The sequence below is a fragment of the Lepidochelys kempii genome, chromosome 10 (assembly GCF_965140285.1).
Source record: "Lepidochelys kempii isolate rLepKem1 chromosome 10, rLepKem1.hap1, whole genome shotgun sequence".
Classification (NCBI taxonomy): domain Eukaryota; kingdom Metazoa; phylum Chordata; order Testudines; family Cheloniidae; genus Lepidochelys; species Lepidochelys kempii.
In genome coordinates this window covers 67,818,345-67,834,291 of record NC_136389.1, presented here as the reverse complement: position 1 = coordinate 67,834,291, position 15,947 = coordinate 67,818,345, and the positions used below count along the sequence as shown (strand labels likewise).

The 15,947-nt window shown below is 38.9% G+C and overlaps 1 protein-coding gene across 5 annotated transcripts in view; it reads right to left on the bottom strand.

Moving 5' to 3' along the window:
- ADAMTSL3 (ADAMTS like 3) overlaps positions 1–15,947 on the bottom strand; it is a 279,327-nt gene that overhangs the window by 56,799 nt on the left and 206,581 nt on the right. For 4 of the 5 annotated variants that reach the window (XM_073304072.2, XM_073304073.2, XM_073304071.2 and 1 more), the window contains exons 13-16: positions 13,853–14,057; positions 12,414–12,561; positions 9,746–9,830; positions 2,471–2,757 (exon numbers count right to left, since the gene is read on the bottom strand). In XM_073304072.2, coding sequence (XP_073160173.1) covers positions 2,471–2,757; positions 9,746–9,830; positions 12,414–12,561; positions 13,853–14,057 — 725 coding nt within the window. Of the gene's footprint in view, positions 1–1,217; positions 1,665–2,470; positions 2,758–9,745; positions 9,831–12,413; positions 12,562–13,852; positions 14,058–15,947 lie in introns of those variants that run through there. The other variant, XM_073304075.1, reaches the window with a different exon arrangement.

The following is a 15,947-nucleotide window of genomic DNA, read 5'->3' as shown; positions in this document are numbered from 1 at the left end:
GGCCTCCTCTCGGTCAGGGAAAAGTGGGCATTAAGAAACTGAGCGAAAAGTTCCAAATATAGAAATCTTAAGGAAGGTATTTTAAAAGCCCTTGATAGATATATGCATGTTAGAGACACAGAAGCTCTCATACTTCACATTAAATTTTGATATTCCTATCTTAAAATGTTATATTTCTTTCCTTATAACTAAAAAGTTAATCTTACTGAAATGAGATACGGATTTAAAACTGAGCTGAAATTGATCAGGCCCTTTGAACTACACAATGGAAAAAAAACAGACATTGTGAGATCATTAGTTAGTACACTGCAATCAGTTGGAAACAGAAGAGAAGTCTGGTTTCTTAAAACAATTTATCCACAGGTAATTTTTAGTCTGTTTGAAAGTGTCTGCTAAGGCAGCTAGATGAACAGCATTGATAGGAGAACAAAGTCATGATTATCTAACTAGCATAACAGCAAAGGTATTGCTGTTCAACTTTGATCAAATAGTCTCAAAACTTCCCACATTTCCTAGGAGTAGCACTTATGAAGAACATCTAGACATGTTGTGCTATAGATTCTACAGAAGTCTCAAGAACACGTATGAAAAGTCTCTTCATTTCAAACGTTCTGCATTACATGCTGAAGAAGTAGTTTCAATTCATGTATATCCAGAGGCAAATGTTTGGTTGAACTGCCTCTTTAAATCACAAAGGACCAATACTGTTCTCAATGAAGTCAATGTCCAAACTCCCATTTGGCTATAACAGGAGCAGAATCAGGCCTTGATTCTGATTCTGATTATTAGCCATTTAAAAAAAACGCTTTTTGCTTCTCGTATATGAAATTATGGGCCTCAACACAGCCTCTGAAATTTAATCGTCAACTTGCAGGTACAATTTTTCACATGTAAGTTTTTACACTTACAAGGCATATATATGATATCAGTTAAAATTTGAGAGGCTGTTTTTGAAAATCTGGCTTATGTGTCCCCCGTTCTATGCTCAAAATTCAAAACTACCAGAGAGAATTCAACACCTTTTGAAAACAGGTGAGTTGAGAAGTCCTCCAGAAGTATTGGTAAAATGGATTAAAGATGGAGATAAAATGACTAAATCTTACAAAATTAAATGTAGATAGTAAAATCAAGAGAACTGAAAAAACTTATAGCTAGTGAAAGCCTTGTTGCTAATTTAAAATACCATTTCCTTTATTGTTTTTAAATATTTTGTCAATTTTTTAAAGCAGATAGATATAACAATCAATCACAATAGTCATTGTCAAAACTGCGAACAAATCATACATACATATAACTCATATCCTCCTGGGGCTAAGTTCCTGTAATGCCCAATGAAACAAGTGAGGAATGGCAGAAAGCAACACTTTTCATGATCAGGTACATTGTCATTATTAAAGATCAATGCCATCAATAAAACAAGAATGTTAAATGTTAAGGGAGGCTTTTATATTGGTCACTTACCATCATGCTGATAGTTATCTGGGCATCTTTTCCAACTTCTCCTGTCTTCAAACTTCCAGATGGTGACCACTACAAAGGAGGCCACTTTCTATGAGCTCCAGATTGGCTCTTGACTTCCAAACTGTTGCTGCTCAGCCCTTTTCTACTTATTATATTTCTTCTGTGGGTACAACTGTCTTCACTTCCCATTGATGTCATCATTCCTGTCACATACAGGTGTGTTCACAATTCCACTGCTTCCACTTCGCACTTCATAACTCACTTCTACGGCCAGTTCCAAAGTACAGTACATAGTAGCAACACTAGCAACATTGTCTAGCAATATGTACTTCAGAGAGATTAGATTACATCTAAAGGAGGAATGTGCCTACTTGCAGACAGATGTATGGCACAGACTTCCTACAGAAGGATACGCTGGACCAAATCCTAAACAACATCCTATTTGAGTTCCATCTCAGCCATTTCTGGAGAGATGTCTCCCTGTGCTACCATACCACAGGTCTACAGTACCATAAAAAATGGCAGCATTTTGAAGACAGTGAATAGTTAATATGCACATTTTAGTTCAGAAACTGCACATATAAATTCCTTGGAGAAAAATGAACATTTAGGCATATTTGTCATTGATTTGTCACATATATTTTCATTTATCTAAACCCATAAACCAGCTGATAGTCTGAAGTGATTCCTTGTAACTTATCTTTCGATAATACAAGACTAACTGCTGCATCAACATTGACAGAAACTTTCCGTAACTTGGTTGACTGAATACAGCCCAGTTTCTCATTCAAAGATTTATAGAAAACCAATTTTATCTCTATTACTACCTTGTGAGGCATGTGGAAGCAAGGGACATTTAGATGCTATCGTCAAAGGTAAAAAGAATTAACACAAGTTAGAAGTTCAGAATTTTTTTTAAATGCCAATGGTAACTAATTTGGAATAATATCAAACAGTTATTTGACAATGTCAAATTTAAACACCATAGATGAAAACATGTTTAAATTACCTCCAACACATGTGGCTGAACATGGAGTAAAACCAATGTATTCCCAATCATAAATCAAACTGCTATCTTCCGCACGTGAAAATTCTGGGGTGTATGGGACAGGATCACTGTCGCAGGACGGCTGGTGGCATATTCGTTCTGTTGCTGGTTTGGGGTCTTCACATTCCTCATCAGGCAGATCCATTTCAGTCTGAGTAAATGTGAGAAGAACACGGCACTTCACATCTCGCACCTGAATGCCACGACCACAAGTAGTACTGCATGGAGACCAGGGTTCTGGAATAAACCTGCAAATAATCATAGTGCAGCAACTTAAAGAAAACTGAAGGAGGAGAAATTTGCACTTGATATGTGTGTGCACGTGCAAATGTATGTGGAGAGTTAAAATATTGCTACAAAAAGTTAATGTAACATAACACTGCAAATGTGGCCAACATGCTAACAAAGCACATGATGAATAATATGGGTTATACTGAGATACAGTTTCAGCACGTACCCAAATCCTATCATTAAACCCCAGGAATACATCCTCTTCACTTTCCCCCTACCCACAATTCCACATAACTAAACGAAGACAACAGACAAGATTGTGGGGGAGAGGAAGAAAGGTCATATGGAGCAATGAAAAGCAACTCACCTTTCTGGGGAAAAAAAACAATACCGAAAGGTAGCTCAAAACTCCTGGAGCACTCAGCGGGCCAAACTGTATATATAGGTCTACACATTGAGTTACAGTAGCTCTCAAAGCACACAATGTCATACATATGCCAAAAGCACGTCTGCACTCTATTCACATCTCCCAGAAGGGCTACCACAGGACATCATTGTAATGACATTTAATAGACCTAGTGAAAGGTACTTTTTGAAAGTAGCCACCTCCAATGCAGAACATTACAGGATGCTATTTAGATTTCATCTTGTAGGAGGCCCAACTTTGATGAAGTGATTAACTTGCTCAGTGGACTATCACTTTCATCTGTGTGTCTTTATGCTCCTGATTAACTATAATTAATTCTTATTTGTACACATCTCATTAATATATGGACTAGAGGTAATATTTTTAAAAATGTGTAATCTTCTATTACTTCAAGGGCCTTTATTATGTCACATATTAATGTTCAAACTAGACCATTACAATAGGGCTGAATTCCACAAATCATCTTGGGTGGATTTGTGGATAATTTGACAATAAGTTAAATACATAATTGCATAGGTCATTTTCTTAAGGTTTCAAACACTTTGGTGAAAGAAATACATTTTTTTTAAATTTTCCATCTGGAGCAGATGTACGTGAAACAGAGGAAATGAAAACATTTCTTTATTATCTCCTAAAATATCAGCAAAGGACACCTCTTTAGGATCCAAATTAGACATCTATTTGTTCCAACAGCTTTTCCTCCCCTTTCTTCAATTAAAAAATCCGTTGGTTTGTTGCAGAGAATTTTTTTTTTAAATTTAAAAGCAGCCAGTTATGTAAGACTGAGACATGTCTACACAGGATGGCTGATACTCTGAGCTCAAGCTCAGAGTGTTGCTAAATTTGAAGAATAGAGTTTGCGGATAGACTACTATGTCAAGCCAACTGTCTTCTGCCACTGCAGAGAGGCATGAGGAGACAAGAGCATCTGATGACACAGTAGTTATGCTATAGATATATTCCCACTAGGCCTCTGGGCTACTTTCCAAAGAGCACCTGCTGTGGAGAAGAGGGAAGAGTAAATCTTTCCCCTCCTCTAAAGAGCACTGGCTAATACGGGTTAGGAAGAAGCTGATCACCCTTGAGGAGCTGCTGCTGAACTTCCCTGACAAGTTCTGCCCAATAATGATTTCCAAATTTGTCAAGATTTGGCCTTTTTTGAAGTTTACCTGAATGGAACCATCCCAAACTTTGGCCTGATCCTGCAGGATGCTGAGTGCATCCAGAAAGGTGCTGAGCACCTTCACCTCCTACTGAAGTCAACAGAAACTGAGAGTGTTCAGCATGTCACAGGTTTGACAACATTTGAAGTGCACTAAAAGAATCTTCTACATTGGAAGAGTATTGCCAGAAACAAATTACAGGTGCTCATTTACTGCAGTGACAGGAAACATAGGAAATCCCATACTGGGACAAAATAGTTGTCCATCTAGTCCAGCAACTTGTCTCTGACAGCTGCTTATGAGTGAGAAACCCTGAAGTACACAGCAATGGGAAAACCTGCTAACAAAGAAAGTTACCTCAGAACCTGAATAGAGACTAGATTAAGGTCCAAAGGGAGCCATTTTAGAAATCTAAAATTAGATTTAGATTTTAGAAATCTAAAATTTCTAGATAGTTATGTCAAAAATGGCCCTGATGCTCCAAAACAATAAGCATGTGGTTAACTTCAAGCATTTTAGTAGTCCCTTGAAATCAACGTGATAGTAACGTGCTTAGAGCTAAACACGTGCTTATGTGTTTTGTTGAATCAGGGCAATTGTGCATAATGCTTTGACAAAATTCTGATCTTCTCTCCATAAAAAGAACCATATCTGGGTAATATTATACATACATAGAATTTATAAAGAAACTCAGAAAATTCTAAGCAATTATTCCTTGACTTACACCTGACCTAAATTTTACTAGTGGGTTTCCTGTTGAATATTTGTGCATGGGATTTCATAGCAAAGTTCAAGATTAAAAAAATTAAAACATGGGTTTTGAAATTCTACTTTGTCATTTGCTAAACCAAATCACATGACTGTAGGGTTAATTAGAACGACCCCATATTACAGCAATTCTTTTCAAGTTGATGACCTCATCAAAGGCATGCTGTAGTTGAAATAGCTAAAATTAAGCAAAAGCCTATGGAGACTACTAGTACAAAATGAGTTCATATAGCTGGTTGGGCAGCATTACAGAGCAGTAGAACTCTGGAGACAGGACAGTACTCTGTCTAAATCATGAATCTGGATCAGGTGCCAGTTTTATATTAATTAGCTAAATCCACAGCCTGAAGCAGAAATTATGGAACTTTGCCTTAAATGTGTGACTGAGATAGTAAAAAGGAATAATCCACCAACATCAGAGGCTGTATATTTTTCATTGTGTGGCATATTCAGCATACAATTGGCAACATATTGAGCCTGATACTTCTCCATTGAAGTAATTGGTAACTTTGCCTTTGACTTCAATGGGAACAGGCCCAGACTGAGTTTAGATCAGGATTAGGTTGCATCAAAGCAGCTCTCAAATTATTGTCCCTTGCAAGTCATCAGGTAGATTATAATGGAATGTTTAGGATTCTGAAGGTTTTTTGAGGCCTTTAATGAATTTCATAGACAAGGCTCCAGTTTTTAAGATATGTTCATAGTGATTTGCATGAATGCTTAAAAAAAATCAACCAAATCAAATTGAAAAATCTATTTATGCAAGTCACAGGAGGCCTGATTCTCCACTGTCTTGCCGTCTTGTGCAATCACTTACGTCTGTGCAAAGTGGGGGTAAAATGCTATCATTATGATTTGGCACACTTTGCACATGTGTAAATGACCAAACACAAGGTGCAACGCAGTGGAGATCAGGCCCACCAATCATGACCTAATGGGGAGGAAAGTGGGTGTTCAGTAGGGCCATGTTGGGATGGCTGGGAAAAAGAAGCAGTGATCTAAACTATTGATGAGCAAATTGGTAAAGATAAGGCAACAGTCAACCCAAACCTTTGCTCAAACTCAACCCTCTCTGTGTTTCAGAAGATCTGGAAAACTTTACTTCTCTCATTATTATTAAGTTTTCCCATGCCTGCACTTTTGGGTTGGGACCAAAAATGCCAAAATCCCTCAAGAAAGGCTGTTCTTTTGATATTTCCAGTCCAACTTTGCAAATCCAAGGAGACTGGATAAGGTTTGCAGAAGCATCTAAATGTTTGGGTGCTTATCTGAATAGAACCTTTGAAACATTGGAATCCTGCCCATCACTGAACTACCTCTTTAAAATCCAGAGCCACAGATTTTATCATGTTGAGTGGTTACTTATTGGGCAAAATATATGACCACCTTTCTGTGGAGAGGCTGCAAGAAAGACTGAAACACATGTACTTAAAATAAAAAGGGCACAAATGGGGGAATTTTTCTAAATGCAATGAACAGGAACCTTCAAGGACCCCACCACATTTCAGTTTTAGTAAATGCAATTCTATACAAACCCAGTGAACAATTATTTTTGATGTTCTCATGTTGCTGAGAAAACATACCAGCTTTTGAAAGCATTCTAAATTTATCCTCTATTTCTCTAAGTTATTAAAAGAAAAGGCTGCAGAGGTGTCTATTTCTTTAACTTATTATTAAAAGAAAAGGTTGTAAAATCTTGCTGAAGCCTCATTGCGAATCCTACTGTAACTAAGAAGGCTCAAGGGAGGAACATTTAAAATAATGATGGGTATCAACTGTCATCACATTCCACAACTAAAAACTAAAAAGGTCAAACCTACATTTTTCTTGGCCTTGCTTTACAAGCAGTCATTTTTAAATTTTCCTAATAATAATAAAAAAAGGCTTTTGAACATTCACCCTCTATGTAAATTCAGGACATCAGCCATGGTAGACCACAGCGGCAGAGGTATTTGTCTTCCTGGTTTGGCAAATCCCCTGTTTGTGGGGTTTGAAAACACAGCTGCATTTATTCCCTTATTCATTATCAACTAAAATATCGCCTGAAGGCACAAAAGACAGCTGTAATAAAAGGATGAACTAGGAGCTGAGATTTCATGTTGCGGTTTTAGTTCGGATGACAAAAGAATAAATAAAGCTAAAAGTGGCAACGTACCAAGGAAATTGTAAACCCTATGCTAGCCAGAGTTGGGCTAGAAGTTGTCATACTGTGTCATGTATAAACTACAAAAGCAAAGTTAAACATACTCCAAGCAGGAGGGAATTATTGTTACTGTTCGCTCTGGGGGAAGTAACAACCGTGTGTTACAGTTTTCTTTAGACCCTATGCTCTGCCCCCAAAAAGCTTATTCCAGCTGGAAAAGGCCAGATCAGATAGAATACAAGATTCAGAAAGGTGGTGTGACAAATCGTTGTGATTGCAAAGCACTGTTCATGTACCTGAAGGGCAAGCGGAGAGAGAGAATGAAGGCAGAATCCTTCCATTTTGCTGGAAAATGGTGGCCTCAGTAGCCAGTCTCAAGGACTGTAATGAATTTTAATCCATATTCTACTGTTACAACTTAGTACTACATACAGTATTTTCATTCAAATAAGGAGGTTAGCTGGGAAGTGGCCTACTCTAGTTCATCTACTTTTGTTCAAGGTCAGCTTCACTTCTAGATCTATTTAATGGTGTTTGAGTTCCCCTTACCTACCAGCCTCCTCAGAAGAATGGGAAAAGAACAGGTCTAGCATCCTAGTGGTGATAGGAGAAGACAGCAGCAACTTATGTAGGTGAATGGGGGATCTGGCTGGGGTAGTAGAGTTGGGTCCCAGGGGAGCACAGAGTACCCAGAGTAGTTAGTAGAGGACACCATAAAAATTAGTAGAGAAAAGGTGTGTCATGGACTCACTAGTGATGAGTGGCTGAAGGGGCCTTTTGGACCCAGGTCCAGACATTTTTGCTATGACAATGGTAAAGTCAGATCCTTGAAGGTGGGGCAGGGTAGGATGGTTGAAAGGTGAGCAGGAGTTAAGTCTCCAAGGTGGGAATAAAGATTGTTCAGAAGGGAGGACCAAAGGCAGGAGAATGAGGAGATGTGACAGGGCATGCACTGAAAACCTAATTACATGCATGGTGTCTTTCAGAATGTGGGACACCTGAGAGAAAAGGCATCAGTACAGTAATTCAGCCATATAAAGTGTGTATCTGGTGTAGTTGTATAAAAGTGAACCCATTAGAAAGTTTCTGGTTCTGCTGCCATTTTAAGACATTCAGACTGCTAAGCTGGGATGACCTGTTGCACTAGTTTGTGCTTTGCTTGTTCTGTAGGGATATCACTGAGAACCCTAAGGGCCTGGAGAGTACATTAGTTCTTGCTTCCCACCAGCATACACCAGCACACCTGATTTTGGATGGCCAAAGAAGCATTTCTTTATTTTTTCAGGCTGAATCCTCTTTAGAGGAGGTTTCACATCTGTCCATTCCCAGATGCAGACACTCAACATGAAGAGGCTCATTCAGCTAGCATTACTGTCCTCAACAATCACAGTTCACATTCAGACATGGCCTCTGCATTCATGGCCACCAATTTAGAGAGGAGGGTAACTACTCACGAAAAGTCAACTCTTGGCCATAGGTGCCAGTCAATGAAAAATTTCCAATGGCAGCTAGCATAATAGTGCAAATAACACCTGTTTGGCAGGAGGTTTCCTTTGTGAGGCAGTGCAGGTGTCAAATGCTTTATTATTCTTACTGTCATCTGTTAATATGTATGAGCCAAAATAAAGAATAGCTAAGCAGCAGAAGAAAAATAAAATATCAGGGGCCCATATTCTTGCTCTCAGGTACAGTGGTGTAAATCTTGAGCTCCTCTGAGTAACTTCAGATTTACATAATTATAAATAAGAGCAGAATTTGGCCCAGACACAACATATTACAGTGAATGCCTTGGAAACCCATGTAAACACCTGCTGTAATTAAAATATATGAAGGAGATAAGCACCACTCGCAGTTATTCTACACACACGTGATTCTATGAATGCTCATTGCATCACAGATATGAACTAAACTAAAGGGGTGTGAATAGAGCTGGACTCAAGAGAATGTCAGTTATGCACATGCTGCGAACACAACTATTTCTCAGCCCCAGGGCCAAAGTGGTGGGTGGCTCAAGCAACATCTTCTGAATGGCTCAGATTATTATAATTAACTCCCCTCAATTCACGAGCATGGTGTGTAATATTTGAGGGTGGAGGCATAGGGGTATTTCTCTCTCCAGCAATGTGCCCCTCTCCATCTCCAACACAATGATTACATTATTGAGAGGGAGGGAATGGTTAGCTTAAAGCAGCATACACTTGCTTTACATCAGTTGAAGATTCTCCCACACTGGGGAAATCCTCAACAGCTTTCATGGCTAAATTAAGGTCCCCTTGCTACTGCTCCACTGATGCATAGGGAGCCATCAATCTGGCCCATATATTCTATGCCACTCAGGACAGCTGTTCCAAAAGCCAGGCAGTCAAAATATAAAACCAGGAATAAAAGCCCACAAGGTAGCCCAGTCCCACAGAGCGTCAAATGCCAAATCCATCTGCATGACAACAGGCTTGACTTGTACAATATATAAGCAACATTTTTTCCACCCAGAAAGGGGAACTTACATTGGTTCTTCTGATGCTGTTCTGGTCTCTTCTATTTCTTGTGCTTGTTTGAACCAGGGTAGTTTAGCTTCTACAGGAATTTTTTCTGGTAGGGAAAAAAGCATAATTAATTCCATCAAATTCAGAAGCATTTAATACATATTGCATTATTCACTTCAGCACATTAGTATCTACATAGTGCATTGATTAAAGATGGGTCCAAAACAAAATACCCAGATCCAAAAATCCTCTTCTGAACTATAGAAAAGTTTGGAACTGAATCTGCCCACAGGTCCATCTCTGCTATTGAAAACACTTTTTCTTCTACTATTATCCCACACTGTGATTTTGGAAATTAATACTAGTGACACATATTACAGTTGAAGTATTAGCTGTTACTTTTTGAGACTGTCAGGTGCCTTAATCGCTATTCATTAAGTTTTTATATAATATTCCATGTGATTTGTCTGCACCTGGGCAAAAGTACAAGCATTTTGCTTGGCAGGTCTCACATCAAGAGGGGAGAAAGCTGCAGCAAGAACAAATTTGGCGTTGCTTTGTTTTATTAATAATTGTTGGCATTTTAAATGCAAATTTTGTATTATTTACTCACTTCAGTGTCACTCTATCTATGGAAAGGTAGAACTTAAACAGGAAATGAATGAGTATTTATGGCAAATTGAATACGACTTGCCACAATTTCTATTCCTAGCCTTTTCCTTATTCCAACAATACTAAACAAAATGCCACAATATTTCTAAATCTGCAATTTTGAGCATAAAACATCTTAGAATTCTTTATAAGGTAAAATTTATCATTCAGATAAGTAAACTGTTTTCTTTTTACATTTTGTTTGCCTTGTAATATTCATTTACTATTTGAGAAATGTACCAGATAGGCAGCACTGCAAATCTTTTATTCAGTAATACAACTACCACCACATTGTTATGACATTGTTACTAAACCCTGACCTGCAGGAATACCTCTGTGGGTGGGAAGGTACCAGTAATTCAATCTCCATATCCATTCAATCTTTGGCTTCTTTTCTGAGTTTCCCAAAAGTGCAGCTGGTTAGTGCCAATTGCAATGATGTTATTTTGTGATGTGGACACCCAAATCTTGAAGTAATAGAATGGCAATGCCAGCTCACCGTATATGGTTAGAAGAATTGTCAAAGGGTAACAAATTTCAATCATAATACAGATGGACTGGATTCAAACTAGAGTCTTGGATGTGAAACACTTTCTCTCTTGATTGCCTAAACCAGCGTATCTCAACTGGGCTTAAGTTTTTTTTGGGGGGGGTGGGGAGGAAGGGGTGTTTCAAGCAGGGCTGGCATAACGGGGTAGGAAGCAGGGCAATTTCCTGGGGCCGCACAAAGCTAATTTACTTGTTTCAGCCCTGTGCAGGGCTGAAGCCCTGTGGCCCAAAGCGTGGAGGCTGGAGTCCCACATCCCATAGGGCTGAAGGTAAGGGGTCACAGTTTTTTTCTGGTAGCGGGGGGTCACAACCTTTTTTTTTTTTTTTTTTAAGTCCAAAGGGAGTCGCCAGCACAAAAAGGTTAAGAAACACTGGTCTAAGCTCTGAAGTCTTCCAATATATTCTCCATGTACTGAAAAGAATGAAACTTCAAAGAACTTTATCTAAACTCCTTTTGGACTGTGCAGATACACACCACATTCATACCAAGTTCTTCTCCTTGCAGGTCCCCTGAAGTTCCATAATACTTTCATTACCATTTTTACTGCAAGACTTAGAGAATTCTGTTGTATTTGTCCCTTGATGGTTTTTTGCCTGGAGAACTCCCTAAAACCTCAAAATATCCTGCTCTACCAACTTATCTGTGGTAAGTCATTGGGTTTCAATAGCACTTAACTACATTTGCTATTAATTTTACTATGTAAATCTTACTGTTAAGTTGTGAATATTCCCAACAAGTTTTTCCAATAAATATGAAAAGACTGAAAAGACCTTCCAAGCCTAAGGTTCAGGGACCAGGACTGAGACAGAGAAGCCTACCTAGCTATCTACCTACCGATCTACTGTACTTATGAGATAAGAATGGAATAGGAAATGTCACTTTTATATCACTTCATACCTCTTGCTCTTTGTTTCCCCTTATTTCCCTACATCATCTCATCTATCTTTTATTCCTCAATTAATTTTTAAAGGACATTTGTTAATCCATGTCATTAAGCATTAAAGATTATTTTAAAAAAATTAAAAAGTGGAAAAGAAGAGGAGAGGGAAATCAGCATGGACATTATTTAAGGTTTTTCCATGTTGCCTGCAGAATTCTGTAGTTCTAGCTGTCGATATAGAGGAACAAGGGCCATGGTTATATGTACCATAAGCTCTACGAACATATTACTCTTCCCATTGAAAATGTTATTGAGCAATCCCCTGGCACCTAATGTATTGCTCCCACTTTTCCCCTATTTAACTTAAGTTATGTATTTTAATTTAGAGAGCTTGTAGTTTTCATTACATGGTATCAATGTTATCAGCAAAAAATATCACACATATACCTTTCTTACCACCAATGGCAACAACACTTCCTTTTACCAACACTGGAACAAGTCCTGGCAAATTTGAGCTTCTGGTACTTTTGGGAGAGGTGACCACGGACCCTTTACTTCTGTTAACAAAAATGCAAAACAATAACACATGCAGACAAAGTTCCAGTTACCTCTTGGTTTGCAACATGGTACTGGCACAATGCACTCTTCTTTTATATGTAGCTTAAGTTGTGGATTACAGCCCCCGACATGCTGGCCACGGTGGTCAATACACAATACCACTCGGTAACGTAAGCCTCGGCCACAGGTCACCGTGCACTAAAGGAGACAATACAATAATCTTACTCCACAGATTCTTTTAAAAATATTTTTTAAAAATAATGTCATTCATAAATATGAATTTGGAAGCTTTAAGTCCTTACCCAAAGCCCACACTTTGGCATCAGGCCTTAAGTGAAAACTATAATAGCTGTTCCATCAGATTTCAGATGAACATTATTTAAATATAATCTTGCATTGCCAAGTGACTAAAGGATATTAGTGATGGCTAGTAATGGACAAACCTCTAAAGATGTGTGTGTGGGGGGGTGAAGGGGGATGTCTTCCTGGGTTCTGCAACGCCTATCTGAACAGCTACAGTCTATAATGGAACTGTGAATCTACTGAGAATAAGCTCTCTCACAACATTTTTAGTGGTTTTTGGTTTAAGTTGGGTCAGAAAAAACATCAGAATGCTTCTCCAACTGTATTTCAGTGATCTTATTTGGATGAACTCAGGAAACATAGAAGTGTTATCTATCCATGTCAGATAAGCAGAACCAAGATATGTTGGCTCTGTATTCCTGTTACTATAATGAAAGGTAAGGAGAATGCTAGGAAAACCACCCATACAGATATCTCTCAATTCCCAAACAGCCATGTTCTTGGCAAATTATCTGCAGTGGAGGATTACATCCAGAGGTGAAAGTAAGCCGGTACAGTCTGGTACGGTGTACCAGTAAGAGCCGGTACACAGTTGATCCTACCGGCAGGGGGCAGCTTCCCCAGGGCCTGGCAATTTAAAAGGGCCTAGAGCTCCCAGCAGTGGCCAGAGCCCCTGGCCCTTTAAATCGCCACCAGAGCCCTGGGGCTCCCAACCGCTGCCACAACTATCATGGAGCTCTGGCGGTGATTTAAAGGCCTGAGGGCTCCCAGCCGCCGCTAATGCAACTGGAGCCCCCAGCCCTTTAAATCATCATCAGAGCCCCAGCGTGGTGGCAGCGGCCAGGAGCCCCTGGCCCCAGCCCCCGCCCCTTCTGGTTGAGCCACCCCCCACCTTGCTCAGGACCCCGGCTGCCCTGCATACCAGTAATTCCCTTAAGTTACTTTCACCCCTGATTACATCTATCAAGAAGTGGGAGACAAAAGTCCTGAAGTATAGTTCTGAAGGCACAAAAACCTGCACATGCATTTTATTCCACAGAGATATCTTACATCATGAATTGTAGGCTAAATATCTACTGCTCAGTGCCACAAAATGTGCCTGCAATTATTTTTGCCCATAATTATATCACTGTATACAATTGGAGGCTGCCTTTCAAAATTAGGAACAAATAATTTTTCAGTTTACCTGAGACCATTCCATAGCTACCCACTTAGGACAATCAAACAGATTACAGGTTTGCATGACCTTGGGCTTGGGAGCATACATGCATTTCCATTCCTCCACTTGCAGTATCTCTCCATGTATGGTCTCCTCTACACAAACAAAGCTCCTCCTCTGAATTCCACCTCCACAGGAAACAGAACATGCAGTCCAAGGATTATGTTCCCATCTAGGGGGAAAAAAACAACCAAACCCCAAATACATTAAAAATAATGCCATCTATAAAGCAAAGCAAAATATTGAACCCAATCTTATTTCCACTGATGTGAATGAAACTTTTGCCACTGACTTCAAAAGGGAGCAGAATCAGGTCTATTTTCTGACATTTGTACAAAAATGTATATAGAATCAGAAACATATTGTGCCTTTGTTTCAGGCTTTCTTTCTGCTGTGTGCCAAAATGAACACACAAATAAATGGACTAAAGTGCCCAGGTAAATTTCCTGAAGTGTTTGGAATAACCTGATTCTCTTGTATACATTTTGAGGAGTTAAAGCAGGAATACAATGTATTTGATTATTTGAATAAGTCTAGAATGAATCAATATAATGAAGTGTGTTCCACACTTAGGCTACTACTTTACATGGCTACATGTAATTTTTCATCATTATTATTTGGTTAGCACCAACAATGTGCTTGAGGCGGTCTAAAAACAAAAGCCCCTGCTCTGAAAAGCTTACAGCCCGAGAGATAAACATACTGAAGATCAAACTTGCAGTGACATCAGAAGTGGGGAAGACAGTAAAGTTATACATTTTCAGTGGCTTTATCTCATACTCTAAGCACAAACCACACATTTAGGCATCTACTCTTTCACAAAAGACAGTAAATAAATATTGAAGACATACTCAAGGATCTTCCTGACGTAAGTGTATCATTGACAATTACAAACTACAAGGCCTCAATCCTGGGCTCCCACTTTGGTTCTCACACAGCCCTATTCAATCCCTCATTGCCCCATCCACCTGCCCCCAAAAAGAAACCTGGGGAAATAGTTGGGTCCTGCACCTGGTCTTTAAAGCTCGTCATATCTTAGCTTTGGCAAATCAAGGCAGGAAGTGAGTAAGAAGACTTTACTATAGCCAGTCTAAAACCTTTAAATATTACAATTGCAGTGGCTCAGAAAAGAACTGTGAAAAAAATTACATCATTTATGAATGATAGACTCAGCCAGTACAGAAATATCCCACCTAAATCAATTCATCAAGAGTAACATAGGTTTTGTAAAGGAAGTCATAATATCAGAGTAGATGGAGCAGAAGCCTATAAATCAAAGGCAGACGTCAGTAAGTACTACCTACTCCCTACAATACAGAAGGTAACTCAAGAATACTTCCTATTTTAAATAATTCATTAAACTGTCTACAAGAAACATATCAATCATGTTCAAACACTATAGCACAGAGTCAATTTTAAACATACAAAAACCTCCTTTGAACTTTAAACATAGGATATATGCTCAAAAGCAGGCAATATATAGCTGACTGACTAAATATTCATTTCACATTACCAGAGAAAAAGGCTTTTAAAATGTCACAGTTATACTTTTCACTGTTTTACCTAAACAAATGGCCAGTGTTAAAATCAACTCATTTTCTTTGAAAATATCAGGAACTAAAGAGCAATTAGCTGTTCAATGAGTTAGCAGCTCATGGATTCATCTGTGTAAGGCTGACTGTACTAGATGTAATACTACTCTTAGAAGTGTTTATAGCATAAAGTTTTATAGTTGTTTTTCTTTATCTCATCAGTTTCGAACACACTCCAGTTCCCATATTCCCTTGAGCATTTTCAAGATGGAGTGAGGTCCAGGGCTACTGGGGGGAGGAGGGGAAGTGTCGTGGGCAGGCAGTCAAGGAGACACTTTCCAGAACCCACAACTGTCAAGGGATCCTCAACAGTCCAGCAAGTCTGAGATATATGGAGGCATTCCAAAAGCCTTAAAAGAAAATTTTTATCCTGGGAAATTTTTCTGTTTATTTCAAAGATCTCCATCTGTAGAAATATTTCAGTAGGACGTTTACAGCTCCAGCCGCAAGAGAACTCTTTCAAGAGCCTG